The 25,369-nt window shown below is 47.0% G+C and overlaps 2 protein-coding genes across 3 annotated transcripts in view; both read left to right on the forward strand.

The window, feature by feature from the left end:
- rab11fip3 (RAB11 family interacting protein 3 (class II)) overlaps positions 1-3,454 on the forward strand; it is a 36,346-nt gene extending 32,892 nt beyond the window's left edge. Inside the window, 1 exon segment of the mRNA XM_076970407.1 lies at positions 571-3,454. Within this exon segment, the coding sequence (XP_076826522.1) occupies positions 571-684 (114 nt within the window). The 3' untranslated portion in view covers positions 685-3,454.
- Positions 3,455-5,234: 1,780 nt separating this feature from the next.
- LOC143473823 (glycogen debranching enzyme-like) lies at positions 5,235-25,369 on the forward strand. Of its 2 annotated transcripts, none has more exons than XM_076970980.1 (32): positions 5,235-5,419; positions 6,115-6,325; positions 6,431-6,600; positions 7,005-7,208; positions 8,948-9,129; positions 10,027-10,138; positions 10,242-10,368; positions 10,761-10,863; positions 10,966-11,063; positions 11,155-11,294; positions 12,359-12,546; positions 12,965-13,088; positions 14,496-14,659; positions 15,686-15,787; positions 16,082-16,388; positions 16,565-16,689; positions 17,236-17,348; positions 17,763-17,897; positions 19,855-19,985; positions 20,110-20,246; positions 20,335-20,468; positions 20,658-20,833; positions 21,273-21,375; positions 21,612-21,837; positions 22,006-22,117; positions 22,205-22,340; positions 22,451-22,563; positions 22,699-22,898; positions 23,017-23,114; positions 23,834-23,921; positions 24,225-24,358; positions 24,457-25,369. In XM_076970980.1, the coding sequence occupies exons 1-32, from the start codon at positions 5,383-5,385 to the stop codon at positions 24,590-24,592; spliced, it is 4,566 nt and encodes a 1,521-aa protein (XP_076827095.1). In that variant the 5' UTR covers positions 5,235-5,382; the 3' UTR covers positions 24,593-25,369. The 2 variants fall into 2 exon arrangements, with proteins under 2 accessions (XP_076827095.1, XP_076827094.1); XM_076970979.1 differs by having other exon boundaries at positions 5,237-5,419; positions 22,696-22,898.

The raw sequence follows: 25,369 nt of genomic DNA on the forward strand, positions 1-25,369 counted from the left end.
ATTTAATTTGCGCTCGCGCAGCGTCCTGTGCTCGTCGTTGTTTGAGTCACACATGTTCTATGTAAACGTGTTTTATGTGCGCTGTCTGCACTTCGGTAAATGTAATAAACGTAACGATTTGGAAAGTGCAAAGGATTCTGTCTCGTCCATCGCCTTGCGCCCAACGTTACAAGAGCATTTTTAACTTTTTTAAACTGTAAAAACACTGGGTAAACTGTCAGTGACACGGACTAACTGTAAATAGTCACTGACACTGGATAAACTGTCCTTCTGTTTTTAGATTGCCGATTTGATTATCGTCGTTACCGGCACTGTCCGACACCATGTTGTTTTACAGTTAGTTAGACCGAGCGCGCCTGCGTGAATTTAGTGACGAGGCGGGGGTAAAAGTTAACTAAAAAATCGATCTTTGGACGTACGAATCGATTATCAGATCATCATATGCGAATCGATTCTGAATCGGAAAATCGATTTTTTCAACACAGGCCTAACACTGACGCAGACACGCCCCTTTCATATTTAAGATAAGGTGGCTATACCTCATGTGTCTCTGTGTGCGTGTGTTTGTAGCTCATGGAGGCCGTCCAGAAGCAGGAAGAGATTAACTTCCGCCTGCAGGATTACATCGACCGCATCATCGTGGCTATCATGGAGTCCAACCCTTCCATTCTAGAGGTGAAGTAATCGCCATGGCAGCAGCCTAAGGGATCTCCAGCCAATGGCAGGACAGGATGCGAGGACTCCAGTGGATCCCAGCGCACTTTCTGGATTAAAGTGGATTTATAGAACCTCTGTTTGGACTTTTCTAACAGATCTAGCAGGACCCTGTTCTGTGGACAAATCGTGTGTGTGTGTGTGTGTGTGTGTGTGCGTGCACGTGTGTGTAGCTTACGCACAAGTACGCACCTGCATATGGCTGTTGGTTCCTGTGACTTCCCTGTTTTGTGGGATTGAGGGGCCCAATCCCTGTTGTGTGTGTGTGTGTGTGTGTGTGTGTGTGTGTGTGTGTGTGTGTGTGTGTGTGTGTGTGTGTGTGTGTGTGTGTGTGTGTGTTCACCATGTGTGATCACTGTGGTTACTCACACCACATGCACGGTTAGCAAAACCCCACACACACACACTGTCGCACATAGACCTACAGCTGCTGATATTTGGCAGTGTTAGGTTTTGCGTTTGTCTGAACTGAGTCCTGGTACGGCTCTCTGAGTGAACCCGTGTGAGGGACACCCGGTGTCCTGGTACGGCTCTCTGAGTGAACCCGTGTGAGGGACACCCGGTGTCCTGGTACGGCTCTCTGAGTGAACCCGTGTGAGGGACACCCAGTGTCCTGGTACGGCTCCCTGAGTGAACCCGTGTGAGGGACACCCGGTGTCCTGGTACGGCTCCCTGAGTGAACCTGTGTGAGGGACACCCAGTGTCCTGGTACGGCTCCCTGAGTGAACCCGTGTGAGGGACACCCGGTGTCCTGAGGGAGGGTGTTCACGGGACTCTGGGTGTTTCCCCTACTGCTGAAGTCATTATACCACTGAATTTCATTTGCTGACATTATTAAGAAACTCACAGAATGTTTGCTGTATTCATGATTTGTGTTTACTTTGATTTTTTTTTTATCTTTCATGTTGTTTATTTATTACAATGAAGCAGAAAGCAAGGGGTCAAAACAGACAAAATTCCACAAGTCACCTCAATCCTCCCAACCAAGGCCAACTGCCCATGTTCCCAGCAGGAAGGCATCTGGTATATGCTGACTGGGGAGGTGATGCATTGTGGGAAGTGTAGTTCTGTGCCCATGTGCACTTTCTTGCTGAGTGAGATGAGCTGAACATGGCGGACCTCCTCCTGTGGCCTGGATTACAAAGAGAAACTTTCAATTCTTGTACAGAAAAGAGACTTTTCTTGTTAACTTTGAATGGAAGAAATGATATATTTCCTCACATATCTGGAAGAAAAATGATTGCACTTTGAAAAGTAATTTGAAGAGTCCTTCAGTTGCTTGGACACCTTATGATAAGCTGCCTGCAAGTTTTACTGAATTCTCCTCGAGAGAGAGGCGCGTGATTGGATGAAGACAAGCTCATAACAGACTACTCAGAAAAGCATGTGCACACGCAACCACCCACACACACACACACACACACACACACACACACACACACACACACACACACACACACACTCAAAGTGTTTTTCCCTCATCTGACCATTTCTACTTTTAGACAGAAAGAAGATTTAGTTTCAGTTTGTCTTCCATGTTCTCACACTCTTTGACCATGTGTCGGGGTGTGTGAATGTGTGTGAATGTGTGTGAATGTGTGCACGTATGTGTAAGTCTCTCACTGCAACAGCCATGGAGAGCTTTTGATTGTGTGTATTAAACTACTGTCCACTGCCTGATTTAGGATCAGTTTATGCACATCATGCAGAGTGACCTTAAAGGGGCAGACCGACAGAGCTGATCTCAGGTCAGTGTGAGGCTTGCTGACCCCTCTGGTCTCTCTGTGTGCTGGTACGAGGTGGCCAGCCACCTTAGGAACATGTTGGAACTGAGAGCACAAATGAACGATGTGGGACGTTCCTGCTTTTGAGGGGAAACTAGGGATTCGTTTTTCTTTCCTCATAAAAATAAATCCTTTTTCCTCAGCTCAGCATAATTATACACTGCACAGCCACCCCAAACCACCTTTTTATGGAGGGACAGGGGTGGGATGTGTGAGTGTGTGAGTGTGTGTGTGTGTGTGTTTAGACAGTGCTTTTAACAAAAGCTTTACACATGCCCCGATGTAAAGGCAGGGGGTGGGGGGATGGGTAAATCCTATTTGCTCTTCCTGGACTCGCGTCAACCAAAGAGTGCTCGGATCTGCTCTGCTGCGTGAGACGACGGAGCCGCACACGCGTCGGACGACGTGCGCCGCACCTCCCGCTGGTTGGTATCTCTGCTCCGCTGACTTGTGCGAGCGTTCGCGCCATTTTCTGAGTCCTGCTCTTCTTCTGGCAAATGTGACGGCTGAATCAAACTCCAGACACACTGGCTGCCCTCTGCTGCCTCTCACGAGGAAACGGAAGTACTGACAACAACGTGTACAGACGTTTTAGCGAATCCGCACTCACGCTTTCAAACGTCCAAAGAAAACATTTCACTGCTGAGCAGGCATCTCACTGGTCACTTAGAATACTAATTTTAGTTACAAGTAAACATTAAAAAAGGGGGGTGGGGGTCTTGTTGTAAAGTATAAAATTGTAAAATGAAGTTTATTCTGATTATCAAGCAACATGTATAAAGAGATCAGTATTGTCTTCTGCTGTAAGGAGATTTTGTTTTTTCATTTTGAGTTTCTTTTGAAGATGCCCCACAAGATGTATCACTTATTGTTTGGGGCTCCTATAAATTTTGAAGTAATTGTACAAAAGTAAACATGAACTTAGACATGAATAAATAAAATGAACATATCTCCTATACCTGTGGCTTCCCTTTAATGAGAGCTGAAGAGGAACCACCGTCTCCATTTATTTTCGTGTGTGGTACTAGTGGAGGATTCTGGACAGCCTATTAAAGCTGCAGTCAGTAGGATTGAGAAATGATTAGACTTGTTTTGAAAATTCAAATCTCTCCCAGGCCCCTCCCTCTCTGCACTCCAGCCCCGCCTACAAAAAAATTGACAACAATATGTACAGGTGCATTGCAGTAAATTAGGATATCATCAAAACGTTTTATTTCAGTAATTCAATACAAAAAGTGAAATGCAATATATAGATTCATCACAGAGTGATCTATTTCAAGTGTATTTCTGTTAATGTTGATGATTATGGCTTGCAGCCAATGAAAACCCCAAATCATTATCCCAGAAAATTAGAATATTATATAAGACCATCCTGAAATGCACTTAATACTTGGTCAGGGCTCCTTTTGCACAAATTACCACATCAGTCCAGCGTGGCATAGAGGCAATCAGCCTGTGGCCCTGCTGAGGTGTTATGGAAGCCCAGGTTGCTTTGATAGCATCCTTCAGCTCGTCTCCATTGTTGGGTCTGGTGTCTCATCTTCCTGTTGACAATATCCCATATATTCTCCATGGGGTTTAGGTCAGGTGACTTTGCTGGCCAATCAAGCACAGCTATACTGTGGTTATTAAACCAGGTATTGGTATTTTTGGCAGTGTGGGCAAGTCCTGCTGGAAAATGAAATTTCCATCTCCAAAAAGCTTGTTGGCAGAGGGTAGCAGGAAGGGCTCTAAGTTCCTGGTAGACAGCTGCACTGACTCTATTGTGTTGAGTCTGGAGGAAGTGATGCGGCGAAAAAAGATGAGCCCATGCAAATGTTATGCAAATGACATCCAAAACTATGTAGCTGTTCAGATAGAAGGTAGCTACTGTTCGTGTGAACCACCAGTTCCATTTTCAAATGCTCCAGATTAGTATGGAAGTTAAACCTGTTCCATACTCCATACTGTTCCCACCTGCATTATCAGGGTTCCCTGTCCTTTTACGATGCAGCCCTGCTAAAATTTAAGAATTCGGATCAATGCAACAATGCCTGGAGAAACGTTTCAGAGATTGTTGTTGTCTAGTAGGTTTAGAAAAGTACTAATATACCAATATACTAGAAAAGTTAGCCTTTGTTAGTTTATGCTAGCACAAATGAGAGCCTTTTACAAACTTTGACCACACAGGTCACATGTACATAGCTGAGGTTGGGAGCAGAAGTTTGGGAATTAAAATACTAAACTACTATTACATGTCGCTACAAACAGTTGATCTTTCTTACTACAGTTACACACTCATGCTCTTTCATTTCAAATGAAGTTTTGTAGACCAGTGCAATCATGGAAAACCAGCACGTGTGTGAGTTGTAATAATGTTCCAAACTGTTTCTCAGTCACCACTGTCTTCAGATTTCACAGGTCCTGGTAACATCAAAGGACCAGTGAATTGTAACGTCGTATGTTAATGTTGGATTCAGTAGGTTGCTCGCACCCTAGATCACAAGGTCAGAAGTTAAACTACATAAATTAACACAATCAGACACTCCTTGCTCTGATTGGCCGCTTTCCTTTGGGAGAGGTTGATTCTTGTGAATGGTATGCAGAGGATTAGGTGGATCAAATCACGTTTTTAAAAATGCACTAGTAATGTAGTTCCTGCCTTTTTCATGGTGATTGTAACATATCATAAACTCTTTAAATAACTCAAGCTACAGCAGACAGTTACGCAAACTCATACTAATCCTGGGGCTCGTGGGTCGTGTCCCGCGCCCGGCCTTCTCCCGCTGTTCACAGTTGCACTGTTGAGTCCAGAGGTGGCGTTTCCGACGTGTAAAGGGCACCCTAAAAAAAGACCAGCAGTGTGTTCCACCTGCTGTAGATCCAGAACGTCTTCCTGAAGGACATGGACATGGAGAGGACTCTGTTTCGCCTGGAGCAAGGTACGTCCAGGAAAGACGTCTGGTTTATTAGGATGTTGTTATTCAGTGCATTTGACCCTGGGATGCACAGTAGATATTACTACAACACAGAGTTTAATTATGCTGTTGTTGGCATGTCTGTTGTTGGCATGTCTGGCATGTCAGTGAGACCACTGATACACACAGTGGTCTCACTGTCTTTTATTTTGCATGACCTGAGTGTATCGTAGAAAAGCCAGAACTCTCTTTTTATTGAGCTGTTTGGGTTTTGTGCCAGGTCTAACTGGGCAGTGCAGTCAACCACAGCCCAGTGTCGATTGCGTGTGTCATGGGCAGGGCGGACATGTAAAGGGTGATGCCGGGTTGAGAACATGAGGGAATGCTCGAGAATTATAGTGCACAAAACGTGAGCTTTTGACCAGAGGGGCCCAAGTTACAGTTTATATACATATAATTCCAGGTATATGTATAAGATTGCAGGAAGTGCAGGTAAGTGTCTACGTATGTGTAAACCTCTCAACTGAGCTACAACGAGCCTTGATTGGGTGAATTAAACTCCTGTCAGTTGCCTGACTTGGGATCAGTTGATGAAGCACTTTGCTTGCACAGCTGATGAAGGACCTGTGTCCGAATCGTCCAGTTTCTCTAGTTTTTCCCAATAACTATAATACCTCTCTCTCTCTCTCTCTCTCTCTCTCTCTCTCTCTTTTGTTAAGGTTTCGAGCTCCAGTTTCGTCTGGGGCCCACCCTGCAGGGCAAGAGCGTGCGTGTGTTCACTAACTACCCGTCACCTGGGACGCCGTTCGCCAGCCAGGAGTTCCGAGCTCTGGAGTGGATGGTCCCCGCGGGCGGGCGGGACGACTCCGACACGTACTGCAGGCTGGACCTGGATGTGGCGGGCTCCTACCGATACTACTTTGAGTGCGGGTGAGAGTGCTGTGGTCCCTCCGCGCTAACACCTGCGCCCACAATTCTTCTGCGGTCTGGAACGGGCGTGCGAATCGTGTTTACCTGCCGTGACTTTGCTGTCAGGGTCGAGGGGAGGGCCGGCGGGGGCTGCATCATGGTGGACCCCGTGCTGCACGTGGGCCATGAGGGCAAGATACTGAGTTTGGACAGCGTCCGCGTTCAGACCCACCTCGCCAAGTGCCTGGGTCCCCTGGACGAATGGTTAGACCGACTGAGGGTAGCCAAGGAAACCGGTGAGAGTCTGAATGCATGTTATTAGTGGTTAACTGATAATGTTGTTTCAGGATGAAGATGATGATGAAGTTCTAGAGTGTGCGTCCTGCAGTTATCAGTAATGCAGTCTAGCAAGACACTGTAAGACTTGCATTGCTGACATCACTGTGCTGTTATTATGGTGCTCAGAATCAGTTTGCGGAAGGTTCACGTATTCAATACTGTGACAAAGCTTGTCAGGGTCGTCCTGTAAATATGTCACTTCCTGTGACCTCGTGCTTGCTGTGTGATCGTAGTGTTAATTCGTGCCTAGCTTAAGCCTATGCATGAGCAATAGCTCGGAGCACGTGGGCACACGAATGTGACTGTGAAGCAACACAAATGGCTGTAGAGAAGTTCTGAAGGATCTGATCTCCACACGCAGGCTACAGTATGATCCACCTGACACCCGTACAGAAACTTGGCCGGTCTGGATCCTGCCGCTCCATCGCTGACCAGCTGGAGCTGAACCCCGAGTTTTCCCCGTCTGGGAGGAGCTACACCTGGACGGACGTAGGGAACTTGACAGAGAAGATCAGGAAGGAATGGAGAATGATCTGCATCACTGACCTGGTGTACGACCACACAGGTGTGCGGCTCTCCATCAGCAGTCTAGAACACAGAAGCCCATTTGGATCTTCTAGGGCAGAACACTTTCACACTTGTTGATTGCACAAGCATTCACATATTAATCCAAACATACATCTTCAAAATAATCTAATGCAGGCCATGCCACTTTATCATAATATTTTACTCCATAGCACACTGTGAAAGGTAGCAATATTACAGCAGTTTACTACCGTTGTCCTCGTGCCGATCTCCTCCAGTGAACCCTTGACCTTTTACAGCGCCCGGGCTGAGTTGCGTGTCCGCTGTTTAGCACACAAAGCTCAGAGCTTAAGCTGCTCTGGCCGCGAGGAGCGAGGGAGGTGCAGCTGTCCTGGCTGCGTCACACTCCATGACACTCGCGTTTCATCCGAGGGTTCACCGCTGCAGTTCGTGATCGCCGAGAGGCAACGACTCGCCGCACGTTACTCGCCGAGCCGTCCGACTGTCGGAGAGGCCAGCCGGGCGGCGAGCGGCCACGAGTCTCGTCTGTGTGACGACGCCGTGCTCTTTAGCTGCTTCCCTGACATTGCACAGTTCTAAAAGTGGAGGTCGGTGTTATGTGTGGCGCGACAGTGTTTCAGTCTGTGCTCTCTCGGTGCACTGAGAGGTTTTCAACACTCTGCCGTGGTAGAAACTGCATTTATTTTTATGGATAAGGGACTCGACTCATAACATTGGCAGTTTGATGGTGCAACTATGTTGACCGGTGCCATTAGGTTGAATAATGTGATTAATCTGACCACAGGTAAATGGTAAAGTATCATCAAACTTATGAGGAAGTCCTTGATAACACCCAGCCTCTAAATGAATATGCAAACAGAGTTGAACCAGAAGCCTCGTTTCAGAAATAGCACGAGCGCCAGGGAGAGCATCAGACGTGTGCCAGGACACACCACTTTGAAGCCCTTAATGTTCATATGAATATTCATAAAAACCATCAAATACATCTTAATGACTGAATTTCAATGCACTTAGGAATGTGCACCCTCACCAGTTTTGATTACAGGTTGTATCGGAACATTTGCATTCGAAATCAGCAGTTTTTAACAGGAGTGAGTTGACCTTTAAAGCAGACGTGGTCCAAGAAACCTGGTTTCACTGATGTCGACTCACTACATACTGGGTTCAGTTCTCACTACATACTGGGTTCAGTTCTCATGTCCCTTAACACGGCCTTCATTATGTCATCAGTGCTGAAGGCAAGCACTGTGAAAGCCACCATGTTCACCATGTCCACCATGTCCACCATGTCCTCTGACCTGTCTACTGAGCATGCATCGCCAGTCCAGCAAAAGGAATGAGCGTTGTGGTTACCAGTCACACTATGTGTCACCGTAACAGTAACACCGTATCTGTTCATAATCTCATTTATACTCTGGCTATTTTCTATCAAATGAATATGAAAAATACTACAAAATGATATTATGCACAAGCTAATCACATAATGTGTTTCCAACTCCCACACTGTTCTTACATTCATACATTAGTATCAGATCACACTTCTAAGCAGGAAAACATAAACATTTTCAATTAGCCAAAGATTCTACTTGATTTTGAAAGTGTGGTAACGCCCTGCCGTTTGAATATGAACAACACATTCACAACATATAGTGTTACCACGCCATATGTTAACATTTAAGAATATCTTAGAAGTCTGTACCGTCTAAATCAGGTTGGCTTTCTCCATCTGGGCTCAGTGTGCTTACTGTGTCTCGCTAGCGGCTAGCAGCGAGTGGCTGAACCTCCACCCGGAGTGTGGCTACAACCTGGCCAACTCCCCCCACCTGAAGCCGGCCTGGCTGCTGGACCGAGCCCTGTGGCACCTGGGCCGCGACGTGGCCGATGGAAAACATGCGGAGGCGGGCCTGCCGGCCCTCGTCACGCACGAGGAGCAGCTCCACGTGAGTTTGGGCTTTTCACGCCCTGCTCCACAACAGCTGGAACTGTCACACAGTTCACAATGAATCCATCCGGAATCTGGTTGACAGCCAATATTGCAAAGCTCGGCTTAAATGCAAACCCTGAAGTGGGGAATGCACAAAGACAAGGACAGATTTAATTGATATATTAGTATTTGAATAGTGTATTTATGTTCCGCTCGATAGAATCAGATTATCGCATTCAGAATGGACCAGAATGGATCAGAATCGATGGATCATTACACACTTATTCCAAGCAGCATTAGCCTCAATGTAGAGACCCATGTGTGAACCATTAAGAAGTAACGTTGCCATGGAGAAGTAAGAGACGGTTAGTAAATACAAAGTTGTTTTGAAGGCCCTCCCATCATAAGGACACTGGTCTGGAGTCCCAACAGGGAACAGCTGTATGATGTTTCCTGTTCTCCCTGACCTGTCCGTGCCAGCCCAAAGCTTCGAGGAACTGTGAAGGCTCTTATGAGAAGCATCAGCTGTTTTTAGAAAACTGAACTCAGCAGTATCGTCCAGTTATTTGTCATTCCTACTGGTCTAGAGCTGGGAACTATTTGTTTAGAAAAGTCTTGGAGTTCACTGTGATTTGAATGCTCACTGAGTCACATTTAGAGTTTTATCCAACCATATAATGTCTGCGTGAGTAGGAGTCCTAGAAGATCTTGTTTGTATTCTAAGAGTTTTAACGTTTTTATAGCGTTTAATTTCAGACATATCAACATTGACACTGACCAAGCGAAGTTTAAGAGAGCTGCCTTGGGAAAAGCTCGACTGCTGCTGTAGTGCTTTACGGAATAAACACAAGTGGCACGCGACTGTCTCAGGATCAGTCTCCATGGTCCTTGCTGGTGTGGCCTCTGTCTCCAGACCCTACGCAGGCTGCTGTGGCAGGACCTTTTTCCTCGGCTGAAACTGTGGGAGTTTCTCCAGGTGGACGTGCACAAAGCCGTGGAGCGGTTTGAGGAGGCGCTGCAGGACGGTGAGCAGGTCCCCGCCCGTCCATGTCGTGACACCAGCGACCCATCGATCTGGGCTGACACTCGACATGCGTGCTGTCGTGCGGTGGTGATGGTGTGGCACAGGTGCAAAGCCCCCTGGGTCGAAGACGGCCGGGTTGCGTAAGCTGAAGATCATACAGGACCCTCAGTACCAGCGCTTCGGGAACACCGTGGACATGAAGATGGCGCTGGAGATGTTTGGCAGGAAGGCGTGAGTTCTTTACCACAACACATGGCAGTTCCTTCAGGCTTGGATGGCCAATGTGTCCAGAGTTCCACATTGGTATGTCGCCTCCTAGTGGCTACAGAGAAGAAAGCTGGAACCAACTTTGTTCTTCAAATGTGCTCACCATTATTTTTGTCTAACCAAGAAATCCTTGTCATTTTCACTGTATTTATTTGTGTTTATACTAATTTGCCCTTTTATGTTCTATGAATCAGTATTGGGAAAGAACACAGTGTTGGTGTTTTGGGGAGCTACCAGTTTACAATGTTACACTGTTGCAAATCCTGAGAATATGGTTACGTTTATGTGATTACATTCGACAGTAGCTAAACATGAACACTGACTTTTATCAGAGGCATTTTTGTAATATTTAACAGGAATGGCCCTGCAGCAATCCAAGCGTGCTGTGATTGGTTTAAGAAAGCCCTGGAGGAACTGAACCTAAAGTGCTATGAGGAAATGTGCAAACATCACGAGCAGGTCCGTCTCAAGTTGACTCATGTGTTCCCAGTCCTTCCCAGAATCCTCTACTGCCCATGTGCATTTCAGCCCTACGGACATATACTGGTTTATCCTATTCAGGCCGTAAACTGCATCGTGGACGTCGTGCGTTATGAGCGTCTTGCGGTGAATGGCCCCCGGCTTGGACCAATCACAAGAACGTGCCCCCTAGTGGCCAGGCGAGCACTGTGCAACGCTTCACACACATGCTTGTTAAGCTCCTTGGTGAGTTGTCTTGGGGTTTCATGTTGGTCCTCTTTTCCAACACAGATACTTCACCTTCCCCTTTGAGGACATGGCCATGGAGAAGGAACTGGAGCTTCTCCACAGGTCTGAAGACGCGTGTCGCCTCCTGGCCCACAGTGGATGGGTGATTGGAGCCGATCCGCTCCAGGACGTCGCAGTACCAGGTGGGACGCTACGCACGCAACACGGACCTCCACTCCCACTGCTGAGAACTATCAACAGAGCAAAGAAGGCATTTAAAAAACTTATAAAGACAAGGACAAAAACCTTTATTACTTTATTGGTTGTTAAACCTCCAGTGCTTTCTTCATTCATTAATCCCCTTATCCCCTAATCTCCTCATCCCCTCACCCCCTTGTCCCCTAACCCCCTCATCCCCTCACCCCCTTGTCCCCTAACCCCCTCGTTCCCTCATCCCCTTGTCCCCTAACCCCCTCATCCCCTCACCCCCTTGTCCCCTAACCCCCTCATCCCCTCACCCTCTCGTCCCCTAATCCCCTCGTTCCCTAATCCCCTCACCCCCTTGTCCCCTAATCCCCTCATCCCCTCACCCCCTTGTCCCCTAATCCCCTCATCCCCTCGTTCCCTAACCCCCTCATCCCCTCACCCCCTTGTCCCCTAACCCCCTCGTTCCCTCATCCCCTCACCCCCTTGTCCCCTAATCCCCTCATCCCCTTGTCCCCTAACCCCCTCATCCCCTCACCCCCTTGTCCCCTAACCCCCTCATCCCCTCACCCCCTTGTCCCCTAACCCCCTCATCCCCTCACCCCCTTGTCCCCTAACCCCCTCATCCCCTCACCCCCTTGTCCCCTAACCCCCTCATCCCCTCACCCCCTTGTCCCCTAATCCCCTCATCCCCTTGTCCCCTAAGCCCCTCATCCCCTCACCCCCTTGTCCCCTAACCCCCTCATCCCCTCACCCCCTTGTCCCCTAACCCCCTCATCCCCTCATCCCCTCACCCCCTCGTCCCCTAATCCCCTCGTTCCCTAACCCCCTCATCCCCTCACCCCCTTGTCCCCTAATCCCCTCATCCCCTCACCCCCTTGTCCCCTAATCCCCTCATCCCCTCGTTCCCTAATCCCCTCATCCCCTCACCCCCTTGTCCCCTAACCCCCTCATCCCCTCACCCCCTTGTCCCCTAACACCCTCATCCCCTCACCCCCTTGTCCCCTAACCCCCTCGTTCCCTCATCCCCTCGTCCCCTAATTCCCTCGTTCCCCGTCCACAGGCTCTAACGTGTACCTGCGGAGGGAGCTGATTTGTTGCAGCGACAGTGTAAGGCTGCGCTATGGCAACAAGCCCGAGGACTGTCCGTACCTCTGGGCGCACATGAAGAAATACACGGAGATCACGGTCAAGCACTTCCACGGCGTGCGACTGGACAGACGTGACTCCGCCCCTCTGCACGTGGCTGAGGTACGCTGGGATAACCCGAGACACGCTCATGACATAAACTAAAGGATAAGATCTTGTTGAGGAGTTATATCTTAAAAGATATTGAATACTGCGGGACATATTTTCGATATTGCGATTGGAAACTCTGCTGTCATGACGTGTGGCATTGGAACCTTTGTCAATAATTTGTGTACTAAATGGACACGTGCTCATTAGTATCCTTGACCAGGCCGTTGATCCCATCACTGCAGTGCGTCTCACGTGTTCACGCCGCCTCTCTACTAATGAGCACGTGTCCACACGCCACTCCGGTCCTGCTGCTGACCGTCAGCCCCTTTCTCTCGTGCCAACTTGTTAAGCCTCCCTCGTATGTTCTATTTCTGTCTCCCTTTTTCTCGTGTGTGTGTATATATGTGTGTGTGTGTGTGTGTAACTGCAGTACATGCTGAGGACTGCGCGGGAACACAGGCCTGATCTTTACGTTGTGGCGGATCTGTTCACGGGGAACCAGGATCTGGACAACACCTTCATCACTCGGCTGGGCCTCACCGCCTTCATCCGGGGTAAAGGTCACACAGAGGGAGGCAGGATAAGACTCAGGATCCAGACTAGGGCTGCACAATATATTGTTTGTGTATCATTATCGCAATATTTTTTGCGATACTGAAAAAAGTTTTACTGGATGATCCTGACTAGACCGAGGTAAGATCTTTCAGATAAGAGGGCTACAGGTCATCCAGCATTAACATGAATAAAGCAGCCTGACCTTTGACCCTGACAGTGGATTACCAACACAAGCCATGTCCCAGTTACAGTATTTAACAGTGTGTTATTTGGTGTGTCATACAGGCCTTTTGTGAGTTCTCTTTTGCACTTTTGAGTTACGGAATCTTGTGTTCATAGTGAGGGTGGTGTTCATGGTGAGGGTGGTGTTTATTATGAGGGTGGTGTTCATGGTGAGGGTGGTGTTTATTATGAGGGTGGTGTTCATGGTGAGGGTGGTGTTTATTATGAGGGTGGTGTTCATGGTGAGGGTGGTTTTCATGGTGAAGGTGATGTTTATAGTGAGAGTGGTGTTTATGGTGAGGGTGGTGTTTATTATGAGGGTGGTGTTCATGGTGAAGGTGGTGTTTATAGTGAGGGTGGTGTTTATTATGAGGGTGGTGTTCATGGTGAAGGTGGTGTTTATAGTGAGGGTGGTGTTTATTATGGGGGTGGTGTTCATGGTGAAGGTGGTGTTTATAGTGAGGGTGGTGTTTATTATGGGGGTGGTGTTCATGGTGAGGGTGGTGTTTATTATGAGGGTGGTGTTCATGGTGAAGGTGGTGTTTATAGTGAGGGTGGTGTTTATTATGGGGGTGGTGTTCATGGTGAGGGTGGTGTTTATATTGAGGGTGGTGTTCATGGTGAGGGGGGTGTTTATAGTGAGGGTGGTGTTCATGGTGAGGGTGGTGTTTATTATGAGGGTGGTGTTTATTATGAGGGTGGTGTTCATGGTGAGGGTGGTGTTTATTATGAGGGTGGTGTTCATGGTGAGGGTGGTGTTTATTATGAGGGTGGTGTTCATGGTGAGGGTGGTTTTCATGGTGAAGGTGATGTTTATAGTGAGATTGGTGTTCATGGTGAAGGTGGTGTTTATTATGAGAGTGGTGTTCATGATGAGGGTGGTGTTTATTATGAGGGTGGTGTTCATGGTGAGGGTGGTTTTCATGGTGAAGGTGATGTTTATAGTGAGATTGGTGTTCATGGTGAAGGTGGTGTTTATTATGAGGGTGGTGTTCATGGTGAAGGTGGTGTTTATAGTGAGGGTGGTGTTTATTATGGGGGTGGTGTTCATGGTGAGGGTGGTGTTTATAGTGAGGGTGGTGTTCATGGTGAGGGTGGTGTTTATAGTGAGGGGGCTGTTCATCGCCTCCACAAACCTGCCCGACGTGCTCATAACGTGGAGGGACTGTCGCTGTGTCCCGCAGAGGCGATGGGAGCGCGGGACGCTGAAGACGAGGGCCGGCTGGTGTACCGGCTCGGCGGGGAGCCTGTGGGCTCCTTAGTGCAGCCCAGCCGCAGGCCTCTGCTTCCCGGTGTAGCGCCCTCCGTCTTCCTGGACGCCACCCACAACGACGAGAGCCCCATCCAGGTCGGTGAAGAAGGAGGTGGTGTACGTTTCCAGTCCTGTAGCGCCACCTGTCTGCAGGGCTAAGTTACAGCCTGCTTGGGTCTCATATTGAACACAGTACTGATCACCTTGGTTTACTTTGTTAACTTTACCAGGACAGCTGTGTGACCTAACGTAACGAATAATATATACACTGTAGTGTTTTTAATATTGGATTAATATCAGGCTGGCCTGAACAATCTGAATTTACATGGTAATTCATAATAATTCAAGTACAATAAATCTCTGATCCAACTGTAATGAATTTCATCACCCCAGGCATTAAAGCAACTGTTGTTAAAGGAGCTTCACCCAAAGCTACAACCCTTTATAGGGAGAAGTTTTGCCAGGAGACCCCAGGGGTCTCCATCCTCTCTAACAGCTGGCACTGTGGACTGGGCCAAGCCTTTACTTTACAGGCAAAATGGAAGGTGTAGCATAAGTGAATTGTAGCTGGTTCAGGGTACAACAACATGAAATGCCACCACGCAGACACACAGACATGGACACATGGGGTGAGGCAGACATGTGAAGACGCAGACACGCGGAGACGCAGACACGCAGACGTGCAGACACACGGAGACGCAGACATGTAGATGTGCAGACACACGGAGACGCAGACACACAGAGACGCAGAGGGTGTTGATGTTAAGGTGCCGATTAAAGCAGCTGTCAGGAGAAGAAAAGAGCTTAGGACATACTCCAACATAAGTTCACACAGCACTGTCCTGCCTCCAGGGTCACGGGATAGGTTATATTATATGGATATAATTGGAAGTCCAATATCAAACATGCCTTACATTACAGTAAATTATGAAAATTTGGGGGTATTTAAAAATCCTGTAAAATGGTATTTGGTCCAACCCTGAGTGATTATGCTAACACTTCATCAAAAGCATATATTTATTTAAGTTACATTAGCTAAAGCCTTTGGATAACATATTAGTCTTAAAAACGTAAAACCATTGAGTTTGTGTGTGAGCAAGCAGTCTGTTTTTCGTCTTAAAGGTCCGCTCCGTGTACGACTGCCTCCCTAGCTCTGCCATCGTTTCTATGGCCTGCTGTGCCACAGGCAGTACTAGAGGATACGACGAGCTGGTCCCTCACAAGGTATGAAGTCACACTTCCTGTTAGCTCAGCTCTCAGAGGTCACCTGGGCGTTCAGGCACACTGGTTTCCTAACAAATATTAGAAAAATAAAAACAAAAATAACTATCTTTACATTTTAGAAGCATTAGCATATTTTAACATACATTAACATATTTTAACATGCATTAACATACTTTAGATAAATATGTTGTAGACATTTCACCACCACTGTAGAAAACCACTCTCAACACGATGATCTGTAATGGCACCGTCTTGTTCAGATGTTGCTCTTTCAGCGTGAGTGTTTGACCTCAGGTTTCGGTGGTGAAGGAGGAGAGGTTGTATCCCAAGTGGAGCGACGGGGAGCAGCCCTCCTGTCCCTGGGAGGTGAACCTCCGGACGGGCATTACGGCAGGGAAGCTGGCTCTCAACAGACTGCACCAAGAGCTCGCAGAGAAGGGCTTCACCCAGGTCTATGTAGACCAGCTAGATGAAGACACCGTAGCAGTGACCAGACACTGTCCAAGCACACACCAGTCCGTGGTGACTGTGTCTCGCACCGCCTTCAAACACCCCAAGAAACACCGCTACAGGGGGAGAGTTGCCCCCATGTTCATACCAGGTTTGCACTCAAACCAAAATTCTAATTCACGCAAACTCACCTGAGCTCGTTTATTCAGACCGGCGTGCTTAGGAATGCAGATATGCACGATGAGCAGTGACACCTCAGACCTGCGTCACGTGACCTGAGTCACGTGACCTGCATCATGTGCGCTCCGCACCCTTCTTGCCATGCAGGTCAGATAGAGGAGGTGATCTTGGAGGCACGCACAGTCAAGACAGCGGCCAGCCCGTACGTGAAAGACGAGAGGAACATTAACGGCCTGCCCGACTACACCGTCGAGCTCCGAGAACACCTCGAGGTAAATTGAGCTCCGAGAACACCTCCAGGTACCTCTCCAGCTAACTGGAGCTCCAGGAACACCTCCAGGTACCTCCAGGTACCTCTCCAGCTAACTGGAGCTCCGAGAACACCTCCAGGTACCTCTCCAGCTAACTGGAGCTCCGAGAACACCTCCAGGTAACCGGAGCCTGGGTGCTGCTCTCTGTCAAGATGTTACCCAGGAGGAACGATGTCTCATAATTACACACTAACACTCCGAACTCAGATCTTCTCATCTGGACCTTTGTCTGGTCATTTTGTTTATGTCATGCTGTGATGTTTGACAATTTGGACCTAGTGACTGTTCACCCAGTATCTAGAAAGTTCCATGCAAAAGACCCTTCTCCTAAGATGTCAGATGATGCATTAGGCATTATTTCTCACTGAGCATACAGGGAGTTACCCTAGAGACTGCCCTCTGGTGGAGTGTGGTGTGCATACACACGAGAGTGTGGGTTCGTCTCATGGGACATGTTAACTCATTGATTCTTTAATTGACACAGCCGTTTGCTGTGCTTTCTTTCAGCTTAAGGACAGCAACGTTGTGAAACAGGGAAATGTGGTAGTAAAAGGAAGCAGTGAGTTCGTCCAGGAGATCGTGTTCGACCAGCTTACTCCAGGCACTGTGATTGCCTTCAGGTAAACGCACACACACACATATGCCAGGTGTGCTGCATTAGGTTTGGGGCCACTCTGCTGGAAACTAGATCACCACGACCAGCTTTTCCAGGCTTTGTGATTGAACCATGAATATCATGGAGACCTTAATGAACCTGTAACTCTGTTCAGAGGTTTCCTATGCACACTCCGACCATAATTACTCATTAGTTTAAACTGATTCATTTGAATACTTCTGCCCAATGATTCATTTGAATACTTCTGCCCAATGATTCATTTGAATACTTCTGCCCAATGATTCATTTGAATACTTCTGCCCAATGATTCATTTGAATACTTCTGCCAAATGAATCATTGAATACTTCTGCCACATGATGAATGGTGTACATACTCACATATTTGAAGTGAACTGAAGTGAATGTGAGTCTGTAACAGGGTGAGCCTGGCGCCCCAGTCTCGGGATGCGGTGGGCTTCCTGCGTACACAGCTGTCCCAGTTCCAGCGCCAGTACCAATCAGGCAGCTCTACAGACCCACACCTCCCTGCCATCCTGAAGGTTCCCCTAGATACGTAAGCACTCTGCATTGCTCATCATTCTCTCCACGACCACGCTGTCCTCTACACCATAGTCTCACGTCAGCTGTTCTCTACAACGTGGTCTCACGTCAGCTGTTCTGTGCTCTGTGGTCTCACGTCAGCTGTTCTGTACTCTCTAGTCTCACATCAGCTGTTCTCTATGCTGAAGTCTCATGTTAAGGCTGTTCTCTTCACTGTAGTCTCATGTCAAAGCTGTTCTCTATGCGGTAGTCTCACGTTAGCTGTTCTTTAATCTGTAGTCTCATGTCAAAGCTGTTCTCTATGCGGTAGTCTCACGTTAGCTGTTCTTTATTCTGTAGTCTCATGTCAAAGCTGTTCTCTATGCGGTAGTCTCACGTTAGCTGTTCTTTATTCTGTAGTCTCATGTCAAAGCTGTTCTCTATGCGGTAGTCTCACGTTAGCTGTTCTTTATTCTGTAGTCTCATGTCAAAGCTGTTCTCTATGCGGTAGTCTCACGTTAGCTGTTCTCTATTCTGTAGTCTCATGTCAAAGCTGTTCTCTACGCTGTAGTCTCACGTTAGCTGTTCTTTATTCTGTAGTCTCATGTTAAAGCTGTTCTCTACGCTGTAGTGTCACGTTAACTGTTCTTTATTCTGTAGTCTCATGTTAAAGCTGTTCTCTACGTTGTAGTGTCACGTTAACTGTTCTTTATTCTGTAGTCTCATGTCAAAGCTGTTCTCTATGCGGTAGTCTCACGCAGGGGTGGAAAGTAACTATTACATTTACTCACATTACTGTAATTGAGTACTTTTTATGAGTAATTTGTTTATTCTGAGTAGTTTTTGAAATATGTAATTTTTACTTTTACTTGAGTACATTTTGACCCAAGTAGTTTTACTTCACTACATTTGAACGCCCTCACATTACTGAGTAAAAAAATATTGATGGTGAAAAATTAAATGCGGGCAGAAATTTAAACTTCTGAGTCCCAGAACTGAAGGCCAATTGCGTGACCTTGCCTTGCGCGCCCTTTCTATTGTCTCATAATCAGGTCGTAATCTGGTGCACTTTTTTTTCCAAAAGGATGAGATTGTCAGGTTCTGTGGGATCCTGTGGACATTTTATTGTGAAAAGTGGAATCCTGTGGGCACTGTATTTTGAATAGTTGGATCCTGTGAGCGTTTTAAATAGTGGAATCCTGCGCACATTTTGTTTTACTTTGAGATGTGGGATCCTGTGGTCATTTTATATTTTATTTTGAGTTGTGGCAGCCTGTGGGCATTTTATTGTGAATAGTGGGGTCCGGTGGGCACTGTATTTTGAATAGTTGGATCCTGTGAGCACTTACTTTTAAATTGTGGGATCCTATGAGCATTTTTTTATTTTTGATGTGGGATCCTGTGGGCATTTTATTGTGAGTAGTGGAATCCTGTTGCATTTAATTTGATTTGTGGCATCTTGTGGGCACTTAATTTTGTTTATTTTGTTTTTTGAATAATTTGTAAATTAAATTTCTTTATTCTTATCATAGTGTTGTCCGTTGGACAATAGGACTGAAAATTGTTTGCACTTTATGGTACAGGTTGTAACTGTCCTTGTGCTGTGAGGAAGGTGAGCTGAGCCCAGCTGATCTTTTTGCAAGTGTGGATGTGCACTTAAATACGCTTTGTAATCGATTAAAACAACTTGTGCTGAATTTGGTTCATGATTCATCCATGCATTAAATAACTGAAAGTAACTAAGTAACCTTTACTCAAATTACATTTTAAATGAAGTAATTTTGTACTTTTACTCGAGTAAATTTTGAGATGGGTAATTTTACTTTTACTCTGAGTAGATTTTAGTCAAAGTAATGATACTTTTACTCAATTACAATTTTTCAGTACTCTTTCCACCTCTGGTCTCACGTTAGCTGTTCTTTATTCTGTAGTCTCATGTCAAAGCTGTTCTCTATGCTGTAGTCTCACGTTAGCTGTTCTTTATTCTGTAGTCTCATGTCAAAGCTGTCGTTGGCTGACCTGAACATGTTGCTGTTCCGCTGTGACGCTGAGGAGCAGGAAGATGGTGGAGGGTGCTACAACATCCCCTCCTGGACAGCTCTAAACTACTGTGGCCTTCAAGGTACAAATCACACCCTCAGAACTGCACATCCTCATTGTTCAGCCACTACTGTTTGACTTCACTCACTGTGAATTGAATTTCCTTGCGTGGTCTGTTAGAATGGCGTTGCCTTCTCTGAATGCAGGGTTTGTGTCGGTGCTGTCAGACATTCGGCCCAGCAACGACCTAGGCCACCCCTTCTGTGACAACCTGAGGCAAGGAGATTGGATGCTTGATTACATTAGCTCTCGTCTCTTAAATAAAGGTGGAGCTTTGCAGGAGGTAAGACACGAACATCTGTTTTTTTTTTTACTTCTTCAGAAATTATATATTGCATATTTATTTTTTACATTTCTGTTTTATCTCACAGGTGGGTCAGTGGTTCCACAGCATATTTACCTACCTTAAGCACATCCCACGGTACCTTGTGCCATGCTACTTCGATGCCGTCATCGTTGGGGCGTACGCTACGGCCGTGGATGCCGTGTTTAACAAGATGTCAAGGTCTGGTCTCTTGGACTCGATATTAAGTTCAGCTGCACATACAATAACACTGTCTGTTTTGTTCCACGTACTGCACCCATGTCGTTGTAAGCAGCTAGCGTTCTAAGTCTGGAGTGTTAGGAACGCAGTGGTAGATGCTAAAGGATATTGCGCACACATGCACGTTCTGACTGGTTCTGGAAATGGCAGCTTTGTATGGCGCGGCACGACCGCAACGAAGCAGCTGGCGCTGGCCTCGGTGCAGATGTGCGGCGTGGGGCGGGTTCCCGCTCTTCCCGCACTCTCGCCCGCCCTGCAGGACGTCCCGATTCGCCTCAACCCTGCCTCCCAGCTAGAAGAACAGTGCTGTGTGTCTCTGGCCGCAGGTAACCCCCCCCCCCGGCCAGACATTTACCACAGGAGATGGCAGAAAGACTGATGGGTCTGATTGTTCTATTTGAACTGGCTAATTAGTTGATCCAGATGTCACAATCCAGATCTCATAAGCATGAATATTAATAAATTCAGTACTTCTTCCTTTTAAAACTGAATTTAGAACCTTGTTTTGTGTAGATATGGCATGAGTTGTTTTGAAACCTGTTTTGAAACTACCACAGGAATAAAAAATACCTTTACTTTCTCCCCTGGTTGTGTGAACATTTAAATGTTTAATGTGAATTGAGCGCCTTCGTGAGAGTAATTGAAAGGTTTAATTGTATGATCCCAGTGTAGCTGGTCTGCATATGTGCACACCGCGCGTGAAAAAGCACGGGCATCTTCTCGATGTCATGGAGCTCAGTTCTGGAACGTTCTCCTTCCTCACAGGGCTGCCTCACTTCTCGTGGGGGGCATTCCGCTGCTGGGGCCGTGACACGTTTATAGCCCTGCGCGGACTCATGCTCGTCACGGGGAGACACCTGGAAGCCAGGTGCGCTTCAGCCCAGCACTCACCGCATGCCAACGGAAACCTTTTACCTAAACGTGTTAACGTAACGACTCCTGAATGATGGTTATTATGGGCTAGTGCAAACTAAATGATGGCGAGGAGCTCCCTTTAGCCTCATTAACCTTATAAAACCTTCAGAACAAGGTCATGCTAACATCCATTCAGGTGAGCTAGCTACACGTTCGCGAGGTTTAGCATGTAGGGTTTCCTCTCTGCAGGAACATCATCCTGGCCTTCGCGGGCACCTTGAGGCACGGTCTGATCCCCAACCTACTGGGACGGGGCGTGGAGACGCGCTACAACTGCCGGGATGCGGTGTGGTGGTGGCTCCAGTGCATCCAGGACTACTGTGTCATGGTGCCCCATGGCACCGACATCCTGGCGTGCCCCGTGGCCCGCATGTACCCTACAGATGACTCGGACCCTCGGCTTGCTGGCACTGTGGTGAGCGGTGAACGTTTTTGACACCAGCAGGTCTGCTTGGGTCTGGCTTGGATGCCCGACTCATTGTGGTTCAGCAGTGTTCAGCAGCACCGGACTTTGCTGCAGAAGGCTAGCTGTGATCTGGACGGTTGACGTTCGCTCTCTGCACTTGCGGTGCCTGTTTTCCAGGAACAGCCTCTGCACGATGTTGTCCAGGAGGCCATGCAGTGCCACGCACGAGGGATTGAGTTCCGAGAGAGGAACGCTGGACCCCAGATCGACAGTAACATGCGAGATGAAGGTTGGTTCCACTTTTCTGACGTTCTTCATGCTGTGGTCTGTGAGCATCCCATCCTTAATGCTACTGTCTCTGTGGGTCGTCTGTCAGGGTTCAATGTTGAGGCTAAAGTCAACCTGGACACGGGTTTCGTGTACGGGGGCAATCGCTTCAACTGTGGCACCTGGATGAACAAAATGGGTGAGAGTGACAAAGCCGGCAATCGTGGGACACCGGCCACGCCCAGGTACCACGGTCACCGTGGATCTTTTTCATTAGTCGAGCTCTTCTTCCTCATTGCTGGGATCCAGATGGGCCTGTCAGGTGTCCTGGCAACACGGATGGTTTGATTTCTAGGGACGGTTCTGCAGTGGAGATCGTGGGTCTTTGCAAGTCTGCCGTACGTTGGTTGGTGCAAATGAACAAGAGCGGCCACTTCCCCTACTCCTCCGTCAGTGTCCGTGGAGACGGTATATCTTACAGTAAACACATACCGCTAAATATAAGACTGGTGTGTGAGGGCCAACTGCTGAGTCATCGTGGGAATCATGGATATAAACGTTTTTGTCCAGGCATGACCACTCTGTGCTTTTGTTTGCCAGAAGAATCATTGACCTATGAGGAGTGGAACCAGAGGATCCAGGACAACTTTGAAAAGACATTCTACGTGTCACGTGACCCGAAGGACCCGCACGAGCACCTGCACCTGGTGCACAAGACGGGCATTTACAAAGACAGCCATGGTGCCTCCAGCCCCTGGTGTGACTATCAGCTCAGGGCCAACTTCACCATCGCCATGGTGGTGGTAAGCCCTGACTCAGGAGGCCTGCTTGTAGCAGAATCTCAGATGAAGGTCCCCACATACAGAAGATGTGGAGTCCACACGGGTCGGGTTCTGTGTTAAAGTGCTTTTTTTTCTCCAGGCACCTGAAATGTTTACTGTTGAAAAGGCTTGGGGAGCTTTGGAGATGGTGGAGAAGAAGCTGATTGGTCCTTTGGGAATAAAGACCTTGGACCCAGAGTGAGTGGCACCAGCATTTCTGAATATTTCTGCTGCTACGTTCACTGTGCAAGTGGAGACGTTTTTCCACTGTATAAGACCTGTGGTCTTAAGATGGGTCTACAACATGCAGGCGACATGTGAACATTGTCACAAACAACAAAAGCAGATCAGAAGCTCTAAAGCTGCTATCTTGAAGCATGGCCCATTACACACTCAAAGTCCATAAGTGTTTAATGTTAAATGTTTTCCCAAAACATTTAACGATCTGCTATCATCATCTGCAATAGCATCATCATGATAATTGCAATGTAAACCAACCTTCACCCATAAACAGGCAAGATTTATTACACTTTACATTCAATAGCTGGAATAAGAATCCATATGCCAAAATAATGGTGATGAGGCATGAAATATGAAGGGTATCTTGACCAGTTTCTGGCTACTGGTTAATTATTCTGCACCAACAATTTGAATGGACCCAGTCGTTAAAGTTGGGGAGGGGTAGCGTGTTTCCAGTGCCAGATCATGTGAAATCATGGGTGCCTTTTCCTACAGTCATGGTGTGTATAGCCAGTAATGGTGAATTTAGTGATTCCATAGTGTTGTTTCAAATCCAGATACTGCAATCGAATCCAGCACGGTTAGTCTCAGCAAGCCTAGACTCTTTTTCCACTCCCATTGTTCAAATATCATAAATTTCAGTATTTGATTCATGTTAATGATTTGACACTTGACAGTGACATGGTTTATTGCGGTGTCTATGACAACGCCCTGGACAACAACAACTTCAACCTGGCCAAGGGCTTCAACTACCACCAAGGACCGGTACGTTGTCTCGCTGTCATTACAGTCAGTCGATTTTGCTTGTATAACCCAGAGCAAACATGCTGGAGGCACAACACAGCTTTTCACTTTGTAGTATAGAAACAAATATATCACAAAACGATTTGTTTAGAAGCTGGACATTCTGGCTTTGTAAGGCGTAGCGCAAATAAAATTAGTTCAATACATAGCCTAATCCAGATAAAAATGAATGAGCCAGAAAAAGTGGTGAGTCTATAAATTTTTTTCCTGGGGTTGTAGGAGACAGACACGTTCATGAGGCATTTCAAACATCTTCTTTTTCAGGAATGGCTTTGGCCAGTCGCCTACTACCTGAGAGCCAAACTTTACTTTGCCAAGCAAATGGGTCAAGAGGTGTATGACCAGCAGGTGTGTCTGGTGAAGAATGTCCTCTCCAGACATCGCGTCTACTTAGAAAGGTACAAATAGCAACACACACAGAGCTCAGACCCACAGGTGAATTCTTATAATGCAAGCCTCACCATTTCTCTTTTTATGTTGGGGGCGGGGCATGCAGATCTCCCTGGAAAGGCTTACCTGAGCTGACCAATGAAAACGGACAATATTGCCCATACAGTTGTGAGACTCAGGCGACGTCGATCGCCACTGTCCTGGAAGTGCTATATGATCTCCGTGAGGCTGAAGGCCTCTAGATCTGTCTAGATGTATAAATGAGAAGAATGTTGAAGTATCCCAAACTTACTGAAGCATATGAGCAAACAAGGAGAAGGCCCGTACTGTTCTGTGGTCGATTAAAATGCCTTAAACATGCTCCATCGTCACTTCCTAATGGTCTGAAGCTCTCACCTATTGAGTGACTATGCTGACCCTTGACCTCTGTTAGCTAACCAGACTGCTTAGCCCCACGTTTCCTGTGTCCTAGATCAGTAATCCTCCTGCTCTACTATATCTGTCAGTATTCTAATGATTGTTTATTATGAGCTTAATTACTGACTAGGTGGACCAGGTGTGTGGAAACAGGGACAGCACAAACGCTACAAGACTGCAAGACTGGGACCAGAAAACTGGCTTCTGGTTTAAATCAAATTAACTCATATTCTATAAAACTCTCAAATCTCAGGCTACAAGCCTTACACATGGAGGATTTGAGGGGGGAGGTCTTCTGAGTTGTGCTGTTAGGTAATAGAACAGGTCAGTTACATAATATAATATGTTATGTTTATAATATAATAATATGTTTTACGGTATGTGTTTAGTTACTGTGCATTCTCTTGTGTGGGCAAAGAAGCTCACATCTGTTCTCATTTCAAATCTTGGAAATGATTAATGTCTGTGATTTGATACGAGTGCATGAGATGAGGTGTTCATGGAATGTGTTAACAGCTGGCACTTCAGATTAGGACAACGGACCTGTGACCTCTTCTTCTTCCTCTGTGGTTCATTAATAAAAACAACATGGAGTGAAATGG

Source organism: Brachyhypopomus gauderio, chromosome 13 (assembly GCF_052324685.1).
Source record: "Brachyhypopomus gauderio isolate BG-103 chromosome 13, BGAUD_0.2, whole genome shotgun sequence".
Taxonomy (NCBI): domain Eukaryota; kingdom Metazoa; phylum Chordata; class Actinopteri; order Gymnotiformes; family Hypopomidae; genus Brachyhypopomus; species Brachyhypopomus gauderio.

Bases quoted from the DNA above. Each gene is read 5' to 3' on its own strand.
- LOC143473823 (XM_076970979.1), top strand. From the start codon at position 5,383: ATGGACATGGAGAGGACTCTGTTTCGCCTGGAGCAAG. The intron at 16,690-17,235 runs GTAAATTGAGCT...GCTTTCTTTCAG, and splicing joins AGCTCCGAGAACACCTCGAG to CTTAAGGACAGCAACGTTGT. The intron at 22,564-22,695 runs GTATATCTTACA...TTTGTTTGCCAG, and splicing joins CGTCAGTGTCCGTGGAGACG to AAGAATCATTGACCTATGAG.